Source organism: Acanthopagrus latus, chromosome 10, assembly GCF_904848185.1.
Source record: "Acanthopagrus latus isolate v.2019 chromosome 10, fAcaLat1.1, whole genome shotgun sequence".
Taxonomy (NCBI): Eukaryota; Metazoa; Chordata; class Actinopteri; order Spariformes; family Sparidae; genus Acanthopagrus; species Acanthopagrus latus.
The window spans coordinates 7,769,711-7,788,574 of record NC_051048.1 but is presented as its reverse complement, the minus strand read 5'-3'; the positions used below and the strand labels follow the sequence as shown (position 1 = coordinate 7,788,574).

Here is an 18,864-nt window from a genome sequence, read left to right as displayed (position 1 = left end):
TTTGATATAGTGGAATTGTTTTTATGGCAAATTACGATAAGCTACAAAAGGTAATGCTGCAATCAATAATCCAAACACGTTTGTTTAATTGCAAAAGATGTATTTGTGCATTCTGAACAGGAATACAAGACAGACATCAAATGTAGTGTTAAAAGTAAAGTGGTTTAGGTCTGCTCACTGGAGGAGGAAAAAAAGGAATCGCTTCTATACCTCAGCAAATATGGATGACAGCTTCAAATGAGTTCACGTAGTGTAAAAACCTTTTTTCTTGTACAAAAGAAAATACAGCAATATCTTTGAGCTCAAATATTTTTATGAGAAAAAAAAACAGAAAAAAAAAACAGGTAGAAACCTTTTTGTTTGTTGTAAATTACCCAGAAGCACCATCCCTGGTGAAGGATGTGCATATATAAATTTTAAGCAACTTAAAGCCATGCAAACTGGAAAGCAAAGAACGTAAAAATTAACAATAATAAATAAAGAGCCACAGGTTACACGCTCTCTTCATACCCAACAGTATAGAGCCTGTTTTGGCAGGCAGGTATTCATTAAGTAATACTTCAAAACCTCCACAAGGTGGCACTGCAGTAGAGAGAGAAAAAAAGTAAAAAGGAAGAATAAAGATAAAGTATTCCTTAAAGAGTGATATAAAGTGAGCCACACAACACAGAGGATGATTATGCAATGCCCTGACACTGACACCGATTTGGATCTGGAAAAACAAAAACTTGATTATAAAGTTAAGCAATATGATTGACGATACAGACAATAGATCCTGACACTTCAAAAAAGAAAAAAAAATCCAACGTTGTATAGCACCCCAAAGATGAAGCTGGTCGAGTGTTTTCACTGTCAATATTTGTAGTGTACATTTATTGTTCAGCTTCCATACGACTATACGTTCAACCACAGCTTCATCCTGAAAATCAGATGCTTGAAATGGAAAACCGATAGGGATTTTTGTTAGAAAACGCAAAATTCTCCCACTTCAGTCAAAAAGTGGGATATGCTTCTTCTCAGCAACCACCTAGGCTGGGTGATAAGTTTAAAATCCAGTGTGAAATGTATTCCACTGTTACTCTAGACTGTCATTATTAGATATATTTAACACCCAGCCCTCACAGCAAAGTTGTAAAAAAAACCCATCAAAGCAGGTGTGAGTACGCACTGTTGACAGGGTGAACAACATATTTGTGGGAAATGAACGTGAAAAACGAAGCATGTCGAAGAAACGAGCATGTGGATCGTAAGACGACATGTGGAGACAGGCGAGCCCGGTCAACTGGTTTCTTATCCATTGCCAGGCTACAAGTGACTGTGGGAAAGAACAGGATTACCCAACGATCATTATTCACTGTCAGCCGTTGCATCACTTCTCAGGTATCATCTCTCTCTGTCAGACGGGACTCATGAGGTGCATAAGTCTGCATGAATGCGACGTGTTGAGCGATGTTTATTATAATCCTCACGAAGGGATTTCACGCCGTACTGCAGTTAATCCTGGCTTTCTAGTGGAGATGGGTACTACACGCAACACAACACATACTTGCACAGATTAAGAATGGAAGTCGGGCAAACTTCCTTTTCCACACCCTATTCCATTTCTCCCATGTTAAGCCCCAAACACTCGATATGCAGCTTCAACAGCTTGAGAATGATAATCACAAAAAGGCCTTTCAGGTATCACAGTAAAAAGTAGGCCAGAACCAGGATGTAAGGCCTCCTCCTGTGCTATTTTTGGAAAAGGGGGGGGGTGGCTAAATAAATAGAGGAAGGAAGGAACAGTGGCTATCATGTGAGGGGAAGAAAATATGGCAAACACAATAAAGCAAAGCTCCCCCCCGAAAAAAAAAGCGGTCTGCACGGATGCTCAAAGCCACGACGGGGCTTCAAATATTCAATAAGTTAACACTCAAAAAGACAAGTGTGCATGGCATCAAAGCATGGAGGTCAGTATATAAACAAAGGCAAACCAACACACACTTGAAGGACAGGACCAACACAGTCAAAACCCAGCCTCGTAACAGCTGCAGCCAGGCCCAACACTCGTTCCACTTGCTTCAAATCCCACTCAAACGAAAGGTAATGAAAGAGTCTAACAACAAATAAGGCATGGGGGAGGGAGGAATATACGTGTAGTGTAAACAAAGTTTTCACGCGAGCAATGTGAAATATCATGAGGATATTTCTGCCAGACGCTGGAGCAGCGTGGAGAAGCCAGCTGCCTGCTGGGAGAGCTCGGCGACGCGGTCCACCATCTCCTGCGTGGCGGATACCGACGGGTAGTTTTGTGCTGCTCCCTTTGTTGCCACGACAACGGACTTCAGGGCCTGGCATAGTCGTCCCCCTGAGGTTGTGATCTGAAGAAGAGAAACAGAATTATTAAGAAAATTTGATCCATTTTAAACTGCAAAAGCATTTTTGCTTGCCGGGCTACATATCATGTCTTGCAGTGGGCCTTTCCTCTACACACCTTGGCCCTGAGGTCAGCAGAGCTGAGAAGGCGGGACAGCGTGTCCCCGATGAACACCAGCTTGTGCGCCGTCACGATGAGACTCTTCCCTCTGGCGACGAAGATGCGCGGCGGCTGGTTGCCCTGAACGCTGCTGAAGAGCACGTCGATGGCGTCGGCCAGGCAGGAGAGGTGAGCGAGGCTCTGAGAGGAGTAAAAGGAAAGCAGCTCCGAATCCTCCAGGGAGAGGGACACCGGGAGGGGGGTTTGGTTCAACTGTGTGAGGAAAGATGAAAAAAAAGGTGTTTGTAAAGAAAGTTCCACAGAAAACAAAGTTGTTCCTTTCAGCAAAAACATTTGCCGCTTCCTACTTTTGGACAAATCCAGATACGTGAAGGAGTTGCATGTGCTATGGGATGTTACAACGGTAACTTTCCTGTTTTCTGATCATATATGGAGGAAATGATTAACAGAGGAAAAATAATTTACGTTTGAGTCACAGCCTGAATTTTAAACAACCATTCGTCTAACTCCTGAACATCAGAGCTTCCTCATGTAAACATACCAGACGAAGAAGAAAACAACTTTGATAAAGCACATTTTTGCTGCATAGCTAACAGCCGCGCTGACGGCGGAAACAATAACATTTTTGAAAGTAATAAGTGAGGTATGCTTCGGAACACGGCTGTTAGAATCCTAAACGCACCAAAACGGGAAAAACCACTTGAACTGCACAAGCTGCACCTTCTCACTGATGCACAAGTTTTTTTATGACTATGTTAATGAAATGCAAAACATGTGCAGTCAGCCCGTCTTTTAAACAATCTTGGCGATGCTAAACTCAGCAAGAGAAAGTCACGACAAACACATATATAATACGTCAGCCGAGCGCCACTGGTGAAAGAATTACTGTGCTTTTCTGTCACTTATTGTCCGGCAGCCTCCAGCCGATGTGAGGCAAGACTGTTAAGATTTACAAGTGACCTCTTGTTGGTCATCCGTGGCGCAACCGAGGAATCTAGCAAGGAGTAGAAGAAATGCAGACTGAGCGATAAGGAAACATGACCTCAGTCTCAGGCAGCAGAAGGCAGAGCTGACTTAAGAGATAACACTAGACAATACTTGACTGTAATATCTGCTTATGTGTGTCGTTAGAAGCCTCTGGTTGCAGTCCTTGCCGTTGACGTCTTAGAAACAATCAACACAAGCTTTGACATGATCAACACATTCTACAAACACGGGTTAATAGAATTAGGTCAGGTAGTTTTTAGAAAAACATGTGAAGGGTAGGCCGAAAACGGGTTTCGACTACATCGGGAGCCAAAGAGCCGCTGCAAACTGGATTAATGAGTCACAGTGCTCATTAGTAAACAGAGTGCAACTGTGAACGCAGAGTGAATCAATGACTTATCTGTGCAGACTTGCTGTGTGTGGTTCTGTACAACAAAAACTCTCTTAGCATGACAGCCCGTGGCCTGCAGGAGCGGAGGAAAGAGACTCACCCTCGGTTCTGTGGTGATAGTTTGTCCGTTCTCGGTCAGGCTGTCGGGAGGCGGCTCAGGTTTACCCTAGCATGGGAGGGAGAGAAGAGTCGAGCATGTTTACAGCCGTGTTTGCATTGTAACCAACTACATCAACTACATGATGTGTTGAGGCACAAAAAAAACACTCATAGAAAGTAGCCTGTGTTGCTGAATCACAGCTCAAAGCTAACAGCATCCCATGGGGGACAATGGAATATGTGTGTTTGCAGTAAACAGACTTTCTTGGGGAGACCTCTGGAACTAAAGAGATTTCCACGCCATGTAAGCTTATCGCTAACATTTCGCAATTGACAAACAGAAGCAACATGCTGTTGCTTTAGTGTTATCATCGCTGGCTGGATCCTCACCGCAAGACCTCGAAAAATGTGACGCATTAAAACCTGAGAGGAAGATATGAATTTGCTATAAACAGGAAAAAAACTTATTTTTTTCCTAATAATGCTCAATAGTGTACAACAAATCTGTGTTGGAAAACAGTGGGCAGAGAGCTAGTTAGCAGTTAGCAGCCAGTCGACTATAGTGTCCTACAGGCTAACTGAGCTAAAAGCTAATGGAAGCCAAAGAGCTATCAGCTGATGAAAATAAAAACACTGTTCAGAGGGACATAAAGCATTTAACAGTATAGTATAAATACTAACACTGCTGTCTCACAACTGTAAATGATAATGATTCATTTCATCATGACAACTGACCTGCAGCTTGACGTATCCAACACTGTCTCCAGTAGGTACTGGGGCAGGAATGGGAGTCAGGCCAATCCCGGCGTACTCATTGCTGGGGTCATCTTCTCCATCAAGAGGGCCGACTGTCAGCGTCACTGTCGGTGGAGTTGGAGGCAGGGGAAACGCAGGCTGAGGGGTGGGGGGCAGTGGCCTCTCCTGGATCCAGCTACCTTTACGGGAGCCCATCCCACCTCCTGAAGACTTCCCGTCAGGCACGGGCAGCGCGGGCAACGGCCTGCGGGACAAGGAGTCTTGAGATGGCAGGCGGGGGCGGCCCTGAGCCTGCAAGAGGAGAGCGCTTTCCTCGAGGGAGCGCTGGACCAGCGTCAAGAGCCCTTCGGATGGAGGAGCATTTCCGACGGCGGAAAGCGCTGGCAGGAGGTCCGATAAGCGAGCCCAGGCCTGCTGAAGAGGCGGTGGAGGATCATCCGAGTGACTGGCTTTCCAGGTCGACAGGATTTCAGCCAGCGAAGTGGCCAGATCCCGTGATGACAGAGTGGAGGCCGAGCAGGAGGCAGTGCTCAGCACCGAGTGGACGAGGCTGGAAAGCGAGGCTCTCCACTGCACGTCGCCTGAGCCGTTACTTGAGACGGAAAGGCGGCGAGTAGAGGTGGAGGAGGAGGACAGAGAGTGGGGGAGGACTTCGACAGTCAAAGCAGGCATGTCATAGATGCCGCAGTCGGGCTCAGAGGAGTCCCGGTTATGACTTCCGCTGCTGGCTCGTTTCTCGGATCCGGGGACACGATAGATCTGTCCAACCTGGGACGCATCCTCGGTAAGGAGGCTGGCGGTGGACTCTCCTGGGCCCAGAGGCACCCCTGGAAGCGTGGGGACGCTGTATACGTCGTCATCAACTTCATCAGGCTGGACATCTGATGTGGACATGTTCAGAGTGATAGTGGGGACATCGTAGACCTACAAGTGGGGAGAGAACAAGGAAGGAATGCTTTGAGAATGTGCATTTTGCGTACAGAGGGTTTTTGCTTCAGTGGTTACATGCAGAAGTAACAAGTCTACAGTCTACACAGAGTAATTGCAGGCAGAGGGGAAAAAATAATCCAACAGCTGGCAGACATATTCAAGCAACATTATAGGGGGAGACCACTGGGGGCAGGGTGCTGTGGCATGGCCTCGGCATGGCCCTGACAAATGGGTGTGACTGGGAGAAAATAGCAGCAGCATTTGGACTGGATAGACAGGCTCCCACAGCAGACAGAGACAGGTGTGGCCAAGCCTTGAAGGGGGGGTAGGGACACACACTGATGGTGGAATGTGGGAAGAAATGGTGACAGGGTGCTCGATAGTCATCTTTTGTCGTTGAGGCGCTTCTCGTGTACAGACACGAATCCAACACAGCGGTTTGCCCCTGTTCCCAGCAAATTTTTTTTGTTTGTTTTATAAATCACAACTTTCATGAGGGTTGTGGTTTCACTCTCACTTTCAATAAAAGAGAGCACAATGATATGGATACCAAATGCAGGAGCAAAAACCCCTCAGAAAACAGCCCCAATGACAGTTCAAATTAATGCACGTTCAAAAAGTTATAATCTAAGAGGAAAAAAACACTACTTTTAAAAAACAGGTTGGTTAATTAAGGTTGGCCAAGTGTTGTCTTTACCTCGGTCTCAGAGTCTTGTGGTGGGACGCTGCGAGGGGTGTCATAGATGCCATCATCGTCACCGAGGGAAGATTGGACTGGACGCTGCCACCTGCCACTGGGAGGGGTGTCATACACCTATCCAGGCAACATTACACAGAAGCAAATTAGCATAACAGGTCTTGTCCTACCAAACTTTGTCATTTTTTTTGTCTAACAACGAAAACGTGCAAATCCACTTCACTCAAAAATCCCATAGGAGAAAATGCATATGCATATTTTGAACCAATTCACATATGTATAAACCCGCCTAAGAGACAATAATATGAATGAACATTGCGTCAACAGTGGTACAGTAAATGTAGTAGCTATCACAAACCTGTTCATCAACAGGATCTGAGTAATCCTGATGTGCTCCTTTTTTGTTCTGCACATTTCGGATATTCTCCAGGCCATTGTTCATCCTTTCCTCCTTATTGTGAGGAATTCCGCTTTGTTTGTCCACTTCTTTCTGCGGGCCTGCAGGAGTGACCTGAGCAGTGGGTTTGGGGACAGAATTAGAATCTGATGACGGTGCTGCTTGCTGTGCATCTTTCCTTGTAACTCCCCTCACCGGAGGTGCCGGTGGAGGAGGTTTGCGGGCAAAATTTGGTGATCCGGGAACCCTGATCTGTCCGGCTCTCACCAGCAAAGGGGAGCCCCGGTGACATGCCAGGCCAGGTTTGCCCCTGGTTGCAACAGGGCTGGGTGAAACTCCCTTGATCAGAGGTCGGGGAGATGCTTGGGCTGTGGTTAATGGAGATGGGTGCTGATGGGCCAAAACTGTGGCTGGAGTCCTGTGAAGGCTTGACCCCACGGCAGTGGGTGTTTGGTACATCCCAGGTGTGTCTTGGCTCACTTTGGGCAGGGGGCTGCCAGGTATTCCTCCAACAACAGAGGGGCCATTAGAGCAGACAGATGGGGTCACACCTCCTCCTGTTGGGGATTGGTAAACATCATCACCTGCGAGTGGGGTACCTTTGGGCACCAAGTAACAGTCGTCCAAGTGTCCTGTTGTTAGTGTTTCTCTGGGGACTAGATATGTAGCGTCGTCTGGTTCATCAGCTGCCCTTGGCACTCCAGTGGGGGCGAGGTACACAGACTCTGAAGCCGTGAGAGCTCCTGGCTGCCTGGCATGCTGAGCTGCTGAGGGTACGGGACTTACAGGAGTCTGATAAAGTGTTCCTGTCATTTCTGCGCCTCTTCCTCTCAGAGAGGGTGAACGAGGGCGTCCCGCTACCCCAATATCCCAGTCGGGTCTGGGCCGCGTGCCAGAGCTGGAGTGCGAGCGGGGGCGGCCACCCTCAACTCTGCGCAGCTCCCCTGGCCTCGAGGCTGCCGCAACTCCTCTTCCTTCACCCGCGCCTGGCGGGGAGCGGTACACTCCATCTATGTCCTCTGCGCTGCTGCTGACAGCAGTCCGCACCAGTGGGGAACCAGGCGACAGGTAGACAGAGTCCTCAGCGGGGCCTGGGTTTTGGGCGGTTTGAAGGAGTCGAAGGCGGTTGGCAGGGGCAATTCCCTGCCTGCCATGAAGGGAGCAGAGCCACCAGCCAGGCCCGCCACTCTGCTCCTGTTCAAGAACCATCAGGATGTCACCCTTCCGGAAGGCCAGCTCCTCCGGGCTTTCTGCCGCGTTGTCAAACAGTGCCTTTGCCAATACCGTCTGAGAGAGAGGGCAAGACAAGAGTGATAAACACAAACACTCTCATTCAGTTATGCATGCGCACACACGCACACACACACTTACCCCAAATGAAAGCAGTTTTAATCGACAACCTAAACTCACACAAGCAAGTGTCTTGCATTTGCACACCACAAACAAACAACTACATTGACACGGCAGTGCCAAGTCAGGAGCATAAAAAGGGTTGATTGTTTGGAGCTGCTGAATGGAGAGTGAATAGGAGTGAATAGGGAAGATCTCGTAAAACGTCTGCATGGGATTGAGAGAGAGAAGGTGGGGGGTGGGGTGGGGGGGACGATGGGCGCACGGCAAAATATTTAAGATGCAAAACCCAGGCATCATGACGAAATCATAAAATTCACAGCTGGGTCATTAATTCTGAGGCAGAGTGAAAGAGGGGCACAGTCAGGGAGGATCAATGATCAGATGGACACAAGGGCTTAATGGTAATGAGGGAGATGAGAGGGAGGGGGAGGGGATGAGAGGCACATCTGTCCCTTGCTGTTTAGGCCTTAATTGCCAACCCAAAGCCAGGGGAGTCAAGCCCCCTTTCATTTTCTAAACACACCCCCTGGGGACAGCCAGGCTCCATTGAGCCATGTGGGACCCCCTTAGAACTGTAATGGAGGCAATGTGGACAGTGATAGAATACACAGATAAGATGGGATAATATTAAAATAGGTGAAAACAGTCAGTAGCTCGTGATTTTTTCTTTTTTTGATCAAGTTAGTTTATCTCACATGTGTCCATCATAATGTTTTAATCAAAACTAGTATATGCAAATTCACACAAACAAAGAGGACGATTACTGTACTTACAGAGACAGACATCGTTGCTTAGTTCACGGTTATGTCTCAGAGAAACTATAACTCGAGTGTCCCCGGTCAGTCTGGGTCATCCATTCGAGATCAGCTGTGGATCTCACGGACGTGCTGGTCGCCAGAGACGCTCGGTGCAGAGGCACAGCTGGGTCTGGGCAGGACACATCTCCAAGTCCGGGCGCCTCGTCGTCTCAGCCCTCATAGGGAATCCTGTTAATCCGTGCAGGGAAACGCTGTTCACGACTCATATATACGTTAACCCCAACTCACTCGTTACGAAGACACACGTGAAGTAAAAGCCAGGGCAGGCAGGCAGCGGCAACACCTGTCTGGGATTTCCACGCCCAGTAACGTTACGTTGAACGCAGCCCGTTCAGGCGAAAGCTAACGTTAGCTTAGCATCGCAGATAAATAAGCCGTGTGCACTCGCTATCAAAGATATCTCACGCAGTTGAGTAACGTATGTAGTTGCTGCCTCGGCTAAATGGCAATCCCTTCGAAGGCACATTAGCAGGAGTAATGTTAGCAGTGTAGCCGCGGCCTAGCTGCTAACACTAGCTAGATACCGCTAGCTACGCTGGTTATCTTCATCGCCTTTCGCTGCTAACGCTAAAGTTCGGTTCAAAACAACAATGGCACCGCCGGGTAAAACCGCTAAACGCCGATTTATTCCCCAACCAACATTAGCATCCAGGCAGTCGTTGTAAAATAATTACCTTGTTTGATTATTTTCGCCGATAAACTTCGCGTCGGCGCACGGCTTGTGATACGTGAAATCACTTCTTTTCAGGCGTGAAAATCTGTGGCCATCGGCGTTCAATCATCTTTGGCGATGACAACAAAATTCCCTCCGCCTCCTCGGAGGTTGACGTAGCCCGCTAATGTAATAGCGCAGGATGGGTCCCAGCGCCAGGCTTTAGACCGATCCAACAGCTGTGGAGTCGAGGAAGTATCCGCAGCCCGGAATGCACACGGCCTTTGTGATTGGCTCGTTTTTGCGGGTTGCGTTTAGGGACCTCAGAATGTATTCGTTAACCACAACAGTAAACTGTAAATTGAGAAATAAAATAAGTATGTGCCCCGCGCTGCGACTATCATCACATGGCACAGCAAAAGCTAACATTTCTAAAGGATTTGCATGATATTTTGGACGCGCAGTTGAGTTTAAAAACTGCAAACCGCGTTGTGCGCTCGCTGGATGCTTTTATTTTGACAGCGGCAATCCCTACCCGGAAAATACTGAATGTAGCAACACACGAATTGTCGGCAGTCAAAGGTCCGGGCTGTAAACTTGAGAGTATTTCGGCAAATCCTACTTATGTGCAACATCGTGCTCAGTTTCGCATAAACTGCGGGGTGAGATAATGCGTTTAATCATACATTCAAGCTTGCATTAGTTGCCTATACATTGTAGTCAGGTGTGTAATAGCATAAACTTCCATAAAGTTGTCTGCCTCTGTAAATATACCGATCAAGTGTTTCCTCGCTGTTTTGCATTCATCGCGGATCAACAGCTGCACTGTTAGTTTTAAGTGAATGATGATATAGTGGGTGTCAATTTAAGTTCATATCAGGCAACTTTAAGCGTGTGCGCCGCCTCTGTCAGTCCAGATGACCTCTGCTCTAGTTACCCAGTGTTGTCATGAAATCCTCTGTCCGTAGGTGATGTTGAGGAGTGTGTTCAGGTGCCTTAGGACCAATCCTGTTGCTGGCCAAAGGAGTATGTCTCAAAGCAGCCTTGCTGGGAAGGTAGCCATAGTCACTGCCTCCACAGATGGGTAAGAATGACAGGATATGACTTTTGTCTGTGCTGCCCTCCCTCATGGAACAAGATAACATTGACATATACTTAAAAACGTGATGTAATATATGGAAGGAGCCCACATATTTGACTGTACATGCCAACATATTGTCATTTTGCATTGAATATGTTCCAGAATACAATGGAGCATTGCCTCTGTTGCATTATGTATGTAGAAGAGTCACTCAAAATTGTCACTGCAACACTTATTCATCCCTTACTGACCTCATGTTAAGCATCAACAACACACTGATGCTGATATGAGTCGTTAACACACTTGATCCCTTCACTGAGACACCCTCCCATCCTCCTCAGAATCGGCCTAGCCGCCGCCCAGGCTCTGGGAAAGAGAGGAGCCCACGTGGTGGTGAGCAGCCGGCGGCAGGCCAACGTGGACAAGGCCGTGGCTCTGCTGCAGAGCCAGAGCATCCAAGTGACCGGCACCACCTGTAACGTTGGCAAGGGGGAAGACAGAGAAAAACTGGTTCAAATGGTGACTATTTTCAATTTGCCAATGCCAATTACATGGATCTCACACAAGATTTGCCACAATAAAAGTCTCATCATGTGTTTGGAACAGACTCTGGATCAGTGCGGGGGGATCGATATCCTGGTGTCCAACGCAGCGGTCAACCCTTTCTTCGGAAACATCATGGACTCCACAGAGGAAGTCTGGGACAAGGTACACCCAGCAAATGAAGTACCGGCTCTCATTATAAAGCAAAAGTCAGAAAAAAAAATATGAAGAATGATTTAAATCAGAATGTGGGTCCAGTCTCTGACAAACAGTTCTCCCTATTTCTTTCATTTATTCAGATACAGAATCATTTATAGGATCATTTTAATAATTTGATACTAATATTTTCTTTCCAGATTCTGGCTGTGAATGTGAAGTCGGCCTTCCTCATGACTAAGTTGGTGGCGCCTCATATGGAGAAGAGGGGGTGAGAGACAAATCGTTTGGGGGGAAAAATGGACCTAAAACACTATAAAACCGTCCAACTGTATATTTGATGCATCTGTTTTTGTTTTTTTTCCTTTTTAGAGGGGGAAACGTAGTGTTTGTGTCGTCCGTGGCTGGATACCAACCAATGCAGGTCAGTGAGAGAACAAGCAGAACAATTATCCTCATAATATTCATATTAAGATAAATAGGAGCAGTTAAAGGGGCACTTTGTAGCATTGGAGAAGGACTTTCATATTTTAATATTTACAATATAACTGAGGTAATAACACAAACCACTTCCTGTGTAGTGCATGTGTGTATATGTGTGTTATGGACGCTGTGTCTCTGTCTCTGCAGGCGCTGGGTCCCTACAGCGTGAGCAAGACGGCGCTGCTGGGTCTGACCCGGGCGCTGGCCCCCGAGCTGGCTCACAGCAACATCAGAGTGAACTGCGTGGCCCCCGGAGTCATCAAGACCCGCTTCAGCCAGGCGGTGAGGACGAAAGCACACAGCCCTCTCCTCAGATCCCTTCATTTATAACATTTTGTTGCACTCTGCCTCACAGAATTCCTTCTCACACCATGTTTTCTTTGCCAATTCCCTCAGCTATGGCAGAATGAAGATGTCATGGACGAGTTCAAAAGGCAGCTCAGCATTAAAAGGTGCAGCTTGTACTCAAACTTTGTCTCTAACATACAGTATGCACAAACATATGATTACAGTATTTCCTTCATCTTTCCCTTCAGAATTGGAGAGCCCGAAGAAATTGGTGGAGTGATCGCCTTCTTGTGCACTGATGAGGCTTCCTACATCACGGGGGAGACCATCACAGTGACGGGAGGGATAGGCTGTCGACTCTGAACCTCAAACTTGCCCTCAAATGTGTGTGTTCCTGTGTAGATATGTGTCTTGATTATATTTTTGATTACTTCTGATATTCATCTGAATAACGCATCATTGTGTAGAAAGTGAGATAACCATGCATTATAATAATAATAATAATAATAATAATAAAGCAGGTGTGGGTGCTGTATAAATACTGTGCAAGTATCAAAACACTCAATCCACAGAGAAATGCAAATGGACAAATTGTGTCTTTTAAACAAGCTGTCAGGGCTTCCAGAAGGAAACTATGCAGTCATCGCCCTCAGCCCGGTCTTGTCTACAAAAACACTGGCGGGGCTGATACTGAGACATGGTGGACTGTTCCTGCTCAGGCTTGTGAGAGCTGACCAATCAAAGCACACCAGACTTTGCAGGAGGGGAGGCCTTAAAGAGACATGCAATAAAAACAATCAAAAATAATGCGTAAAGTGTGTTGACATTTTATAACCCGATAATGAGCATAATGCAGGGCCATTAATACAAGAACTACTTTATGAATTCTAATAGGTCCCCTGGATGAAGTTTGTTTATGATACCCTGAGAATTTCGGAGTTAAGATTTATATAAACATTGTGTCCTTGATAACGCACAACAGACAATTTCAATTTCTAAATACATGGGAAGATTTACAGCAGTGTTACGTATGAAAATTTTGATTTAGTTTAATTCCGAAACTCAAGTGTCAATTCGTTCGTGTCATATTTGGGGAGATAACCAATAAAAAGTTATTTCAGATAACATTTAAGATTACATCTATTATATTATTGGCAACAAATAAAAGGGACGATTGTCAGTGAGACACGTTCCTGGTTGATATTAGATGAATACTCAAGTGCGTAAAAGCTACAATGGACAAACCTTTTTTTTTTTTAAAGGATTTATAAAAATATTAACTTATTAATAAAAGATGACACACCGCATTAGTCAAACACCAGGAGCAGTTCAAGCGCTTTAATCTCTTTGACATTTCAAGTTAAATGACACTTTTACATGGTGAATAAAAGAAGAACAGAATGCACATTTTCATACACAACATGACTGCCACATCAAAACAACTTTATTAACTCAGCATATTATATATTGTGGCCTTAAAATATTTAGAATAGAAAATACATGACTATTTACAAACAATCTATAAAGTAACTAAAGTAAATAGCATTTTAGTTGCATGCCAGTGCTCATAATCGGTGACAATGCATTTCAAGGCTTGTTTTCCATGATGACCACCCAAGTTGAACTCATCTGAACGCCCCATAATCCTTGTTGGTGGCGAAAACCAACGTAACTCCAGTCAGAGTCCTCTGGCATATTTTCTGGACGCCAAACTACGCGTCGAAAAGTCCATCCCATCATCTGCGTTTGATGCCGGCAGCCGACAGGTCCCGCCGAGCCATCCCAGGTTTGAAGTACTCCCTCAGAGTGGGAACGTAAGTGCCGTGTTTGGTCTTGTAATAGCGCTTCATGAACAGCTGAGGGAGACAGAGTCCGTTAGAAAACCACCAGTGACAGCAAATGCATCTGTGTTTCAATTTACTGTAGTTTGTGGCATTTTTGATTCGAAAGGATGGTTTAAATATCTACTGCTAGATAAATATCTACTCTTAAGATCATTTTTCAAAATAAGAGCAGCATTTTAAAACAACATTTACCACATCTTTTTTTTACTCGCCACAGAAACCCTATTTTCACCCATTTCAAGAATACATACCCTGCCTTTGAAGTTCTTTGTCGCCTCATCCTCTGAGTCAGCTACATAGTCTTCACTCTCTCCTGGAAGGGCCGCCGTCTCTAAATACAGAAAGTAAACACAGTCAGACTCAACCCTCAGCAGATGATTTTCCCTGATGATTGCATTAAACCACGATTTAATTCACCTGCGTTACTCCGTTGGTGAGCGGGAGAGCTGCTTATGCTCGGTGACACAGGATGATTTCTGTGAAGCAGAGAGGAGAAAGTAATAGTTTGATTAGCTGGTAAATTAAACGTGGTAACTAAGCTGCTCACCTCATTATAATTATTAGTCTAAAGATGGCAGGGAAACACTGAAATGTAATCAAAACGATGAACTTCTTTCTACTGCCTGCATGTCTAAAAGGAGCACTTGTGTATCAAAATAACTAATATCTCACAGAGACAGAAAAACCCAATGAAAGCAGTATTTTTTGTTTTAAATCAGTCATTTTTATTGTATTTGTAGGGATTATCACTGTTAGTAAAGTGCCAACAACCCAAAACATAACTTTCTACATTTATTTGGTTTAAATTACATTTTATATAAAACATACAGAATATATATATGGTATAATTTTGTCCAATTATTCAAACAATGTAACTGCAGTGATCCCTGGTTTAAAACAGAAAAAAAAAATTCACTTGTAAGATACAGAAATATAATGTCATCCAATGTCATTGAGCAGGTTTTCAAAGGGTGACTCCTCCAATTTTACACATTTGACAGATTTTGGGGAGTACTACTGCATGTACGCAAAAATGTGTATAAAGCCTTTTGTGGCTCCAGGGGGCGCTGCATGTAATCTGATGAAGTGCCTCCAGTGATGTCAGTGGCTGAGTTGCATGGTGGGTAGTGTCGGCAACCAGGTTTTGAAAGGCAGTCCACAGGTCTACCACCGCACTCCTCGAGCACTGGCCAAAATTGATGCAGCGGAACCAGAGATTTCAACTTTTTAACAATTTATTCAAAATCTGGCGCCTACGTTACCCACAATGCAATTTAGCCACGGTATGAGATCACTAGAGGTTATCTGTCAGATTGAATGCAGCTTCCTCTAGAACTGCAAATGGCTTATTGCACTTTTTTCCACATATGCAGTAATACTCCCAAAGACCTGTATACACACTTTGATGTGTGGAACTGAATGAACCCTTTAAACTGAGAACAAACTTGACAGGACATGCTTTACATCATGCATACTTTCCGTGTCTCTTACTCTTTGTCGTCTAGGCCAGTATAATCCAGGTCAGGCTTTTGTGGCTGGTTGCTCTTGCTTGGAGCTTTGACCGGAGACCTCCTCCTCTGTTTCTGCTGTTTCACATAAAAAGATTTTCCTCCACTGCCGGTCCTGTTGGCGCTAGCAGCAGTCACTGCCAGTCTTTGAAGAACAACTTTGGGTTGGCTGCTCAGACAAGACAGAAAAATGGAGCAGAGGGACGGGTCCTCAGGCAGGTGCAGTGCTTTGACACCTAGCTGGGTCATACAGCTTTCCAGGACTGCTCTGTTACACATGTCGTTTCTTGTTGATTTTGCTACAACATCTTTGTCCTCATTCCTCCCCTGGTGATCTCGCCCCCGCGTTAGTCTGCTTGCGCCACTTCTAAAACCCTGACTTGTCCTCTTACGAGCAGATCTTACAATACCTAAAACTTCTTCCTCCTCATCGGATTCACTTCCGTCAGCTTGCTTGCGTTTCATTCCGCTGCTTCTTTTGGAAGCTTTCCCCTCCTCTTCTACTTGTTCCCCGTCGTCTTTCACTCCAACATCTTTGGTGGGTTGTCTTGGTTTAACCAGAGTGAATTTAGAGTTTTCTTTTGATGCATCCTCACCTCTCTGTGTCCTTTTTTTGGCAGAGATCATAAACGGTACCTCCTCATTAGATATTAGTCCAATTACAGGTGTAACAAATGGGGTTTGTTCTTTTGCCTGTGTGCTACTGGACTGGTCACCAGCAGGATTTTTGGTACCCGTTGACTGATTAGAACGTACTCTTCCAGACGGTGGCAGAGAGAGTGAAGCCAGGATGGAGTCTCCCAGGTTTGGAGGAAGGGATGCTGTAAAAAAGGCAAGTATTAATATGTATCTACAACAATTCAATCACTCTAGCAAAAAGCTAAGAAGTGATGTAGTTCTACCTGCAGCCTCCAGATGACCCAGACAGGTTTGATGATCCAGCAGTGTCTTCAGGAGCTGCGGCTGGGTGGCTGCATGTGCACACTCCTCCAGGACAGCGGGGGTACTGCTGAGCCACGACACAGTCTAGGGACAAATTACTATCAGCGATCCAGTTTCTTTCAAGGTTTCATTAGTTTCAAGTCCATTTTTTTGATGATTACTACCTAGGGTAAAATAACAAATGCACCCACTACCTGAGCGAGGCTGGGAACTGGAAGAAGCTGGTCCAGTCGGATCAAAAACTCCCATAGAAGCTTCTCCAGTTCCTTATCGAATGTTGGACCGTAATCCACAGGAAACTCCTCCTGTCAGGAGAGAGAAAGTAAGAATCGTAGGCTGAGCCATGCCTGTGCACATCAGCTGAGAAACGATCACAGCAGAGATTGAAGTCTGCAGTTACTGCTGCAGCTGTGTGGTGACAAACAAACACAACAGTATACACAATAGCAAACAACAGGACTCACCTTGAAGAAGTAGTCTCTCTCTGCTGGATCTGTCAGCAGTGTGTGAACCAATGAATGTAAACTTTCCACTGTTTTCAGAATTTTTACGTCCCTCTTCTAGGAAACAAAATAGCAAAGAAATACAACTTTTTTGTTATACATTTTAAAAGCGTTCACAATCCTCCGGAATGCACACTAATATACACACACACTATATACAACCTCTCAGGGACAGCACGTCACGTATCTATATAACATCCATATTCTGACAATACTACTGGTCTTACTTTCATGTTAAATATATACAAGTATGGAACTGTTGAGGTGAAATTAGTCTATCCTATACACGTCACTAATGGTTTCCTCGCAGACCAGGTAACCTCCACCTGTTGGTTTAAATACCTTATGAATGCACCAATAGTATTGCTCGAAATGTTTTTATATCATCAGTATCAAGGTATGGAGTAAAAATACTGTGATGTTTAACTGTGTAATCACCTCAAATCTTTGGTGCTGAATGTAATGCAGCAATGTGCCAGTGAACATAAGTAGAATCTGCAGTTTTTGTCTACAATCTGGTTACAATGACAAAAAAGGCAATGAGCGTCAGATCTTATTTACCACTGTTGGAGCGGAGGGGGATGACAGGGCAGTCGGAACACGGAGCCGTTCCAGATGTGGCTTAATCACCTTTTCATCTGGCTGTTTACAGCACAGCTCCAAGATTAACTGAAAGGAAGCACGGGTAAAATCAACAACATATAGGATAATATTGCATTGTCAAAGGGGAAGGTAATCCACTCATGACACTGAGATAGGCGAGGAAGACAGAAGAGAGTTGGAGCGTGGGAGTCACACACTCACCCGTCCTCTCAGCCCCAGTACCAGCTTGCCCTGGTGCCTCACGGTGAGCAGCCCGGGGACAGTCTCGCAGGCCGATGTCACAAATTCCTCCACGACCCCATACTGCATCACGTCCCTCTGCTTCATCACCTTCCAGATTGCTGCTGAGACCAGGCGCACAGGCGGGGCCAGGAGCTGAAGGGCAGCAAAAGGAAGGCTGGCATCTGTGCAGGAGACATAAGCAATTCATTGCAACTATGAGACGTCACTACGTCACGCAGGGTTGAGATTCTACCTCTTTTGTCGACATGGATGAACACTGTCTGTTGTTGTTGGTAAGTGACGCTATAATGCAGGAGTCTCCCATTAGCTGCACTGATTACTCTACCCCTCCCTCCGTGTCTGCTGGGGGGGTGATGTCGTATAACTGAACTGACAGTCACAGCTGCCTCTACCTGGTTAAGTATCAACTTATATCATACACACTACACAGTATACGACGGAAGCAGTTTCAGATAGTCGAAATCAAACCCTTCAGGTGCTGTTTAAACCCAGTCCCAGCTTAATAAACTTACCATTTTCCTTGGGTTTTCTTGTGGCCATCCCCCTCAGTCCGTCAGCTAAGCTAAGGGGGGTTAATTGACCAGAATTTGACGTTAGCAGCGTTTAGCTTAGCGACTTAGACAGACTGGTCCCCGTGTAATCTTCAAAGGCGGAACTGGCAGTTTACCCAGTCAGGGTTATTTAGGAAATACTACTGAGATGATGTTTACCAGCGCCGTTGTTGCCGAGAAAAACCTATCGATAAACACCACTATGGCTTCAGCTGTTTACCCGTTTGAGGAAACAATGCTAGCAACACTTGTACCAAAACTTCTGCTTCTCATCCTCCCGCCTTCACTGAAATAACACGTCATTCGCTTAAAACAGCGCGTCGGTTGTGCCGAGTTGGCGGTGCTTCGCGCATTTGGGCTAAAACACAGGGGTTCGAACATGGAACTCCGCCCACGTGCACAACGGAATAGCAAAAGGAGCGCACCCGGTACTGTTTTCAGGATATGACGTAGCAGGCCCGCCAGCCGTTGTTTTTGTCTGAGCTACCGCTTTGCGTACATGTGTTTTGAAAGATAAAATAAGTATAAAAACAAGAAAAACAAATCGAGGTCAGGCGTGAATT

General features: G+C 45.6%; 3 protein-coding genes across 3 annotated transcripts; 1 reads left to right on the top strand and 2 right to left on the bottom strand.

Moving 5' to 3' along the window:
* Positions 1-83: 83 nt before the first annotated feature.
* Positions 84-9,751, bottom strand: efs (embryonal Fyn-associated substrate). The gene is made up of 8 exons (XM_037112079.1): positions 9,579-9,751; positions 8,860-9,072; positions 6,695-8,020; positions 6,337-6,453; positions 4,689-5,633; positions 3,955-4,020; positions 2,474-2,728; positions 84-2,360 (listed from the first exon to the last, which is right to left on the bottom strand). Exons 2-8 carry the CDS (start codon positions 8,869-8,871, stop codon positions 2,175-2,177), a joined length of 2,907 nt encoding a protein of 968 aa, XP_036967974.1. The 5' UTR covers positions 8,872-9,072; positions 9,579-9,751; the 3' UTR covers positions 84-2,174.
* Positions 9,752-9,808: 57 nt separating this feature from the next.
* On the top strand, positions 9,809-12,916 carry dhrs4 (dehydrogenase/reductase (SDR family) member 4). Its single transcript, XM_037112081.1, has 9 exons — positions 9,809-10,218; positions 10,525-10,640; positions 10,979-11,156; positions 11,244-11,345; positions 11,537-11,607; positions 11,709-11,760; positions 11,967-12,101; positions 12,216-12,271; positions 12,356-12,916. The coding sequence occupies exons 1-9, from the start codon at positions 9,964-9,966 to the stop codon at positions 12,468-12,470; spliced, it is 1,080 nt and encodes a 359-aa protein (XP_036967976.1). The 5' UTR covers positions 9,809-9,963; the 3' UTR covers positions 12,471-12,916.
* Positions 12,917-13,423: 507 nt separating this feature from the next.
* Positions 13,424-18,675, bottom strand: tinf2 (TERF1 (TRF1)-interacting nuclear factor 2). Its single transcript, XM_037112359.1, has 10 exons — positions 18,263-18,675; positions 17,709-17,911; positions 17,466-17,573; positions 16,866-16,961; positions 16,596-16,706; positions 16,362-16,485; positions 15,443-16,280; positions 14,369-14,427; positions 14,203-14,282; positions 13,424-13,963 (listed from the first exon to the last, which is right to left on the bottom strand). The coding sequence occupies exons 1-10, from the start codon at positions 18,288-18,290 to the stop codon at positions 13,844-13,846; spliced, it is 1,767 nt and encodes a 588-aa protein (XP_036968254.1). The 5' UTR covers positions 18,291-18,675; the 3' UTR covers positions 13,424-13,843.
* Between the last annotated feature and the right edge of the window lie 189 nt (positions 18,676-18,864).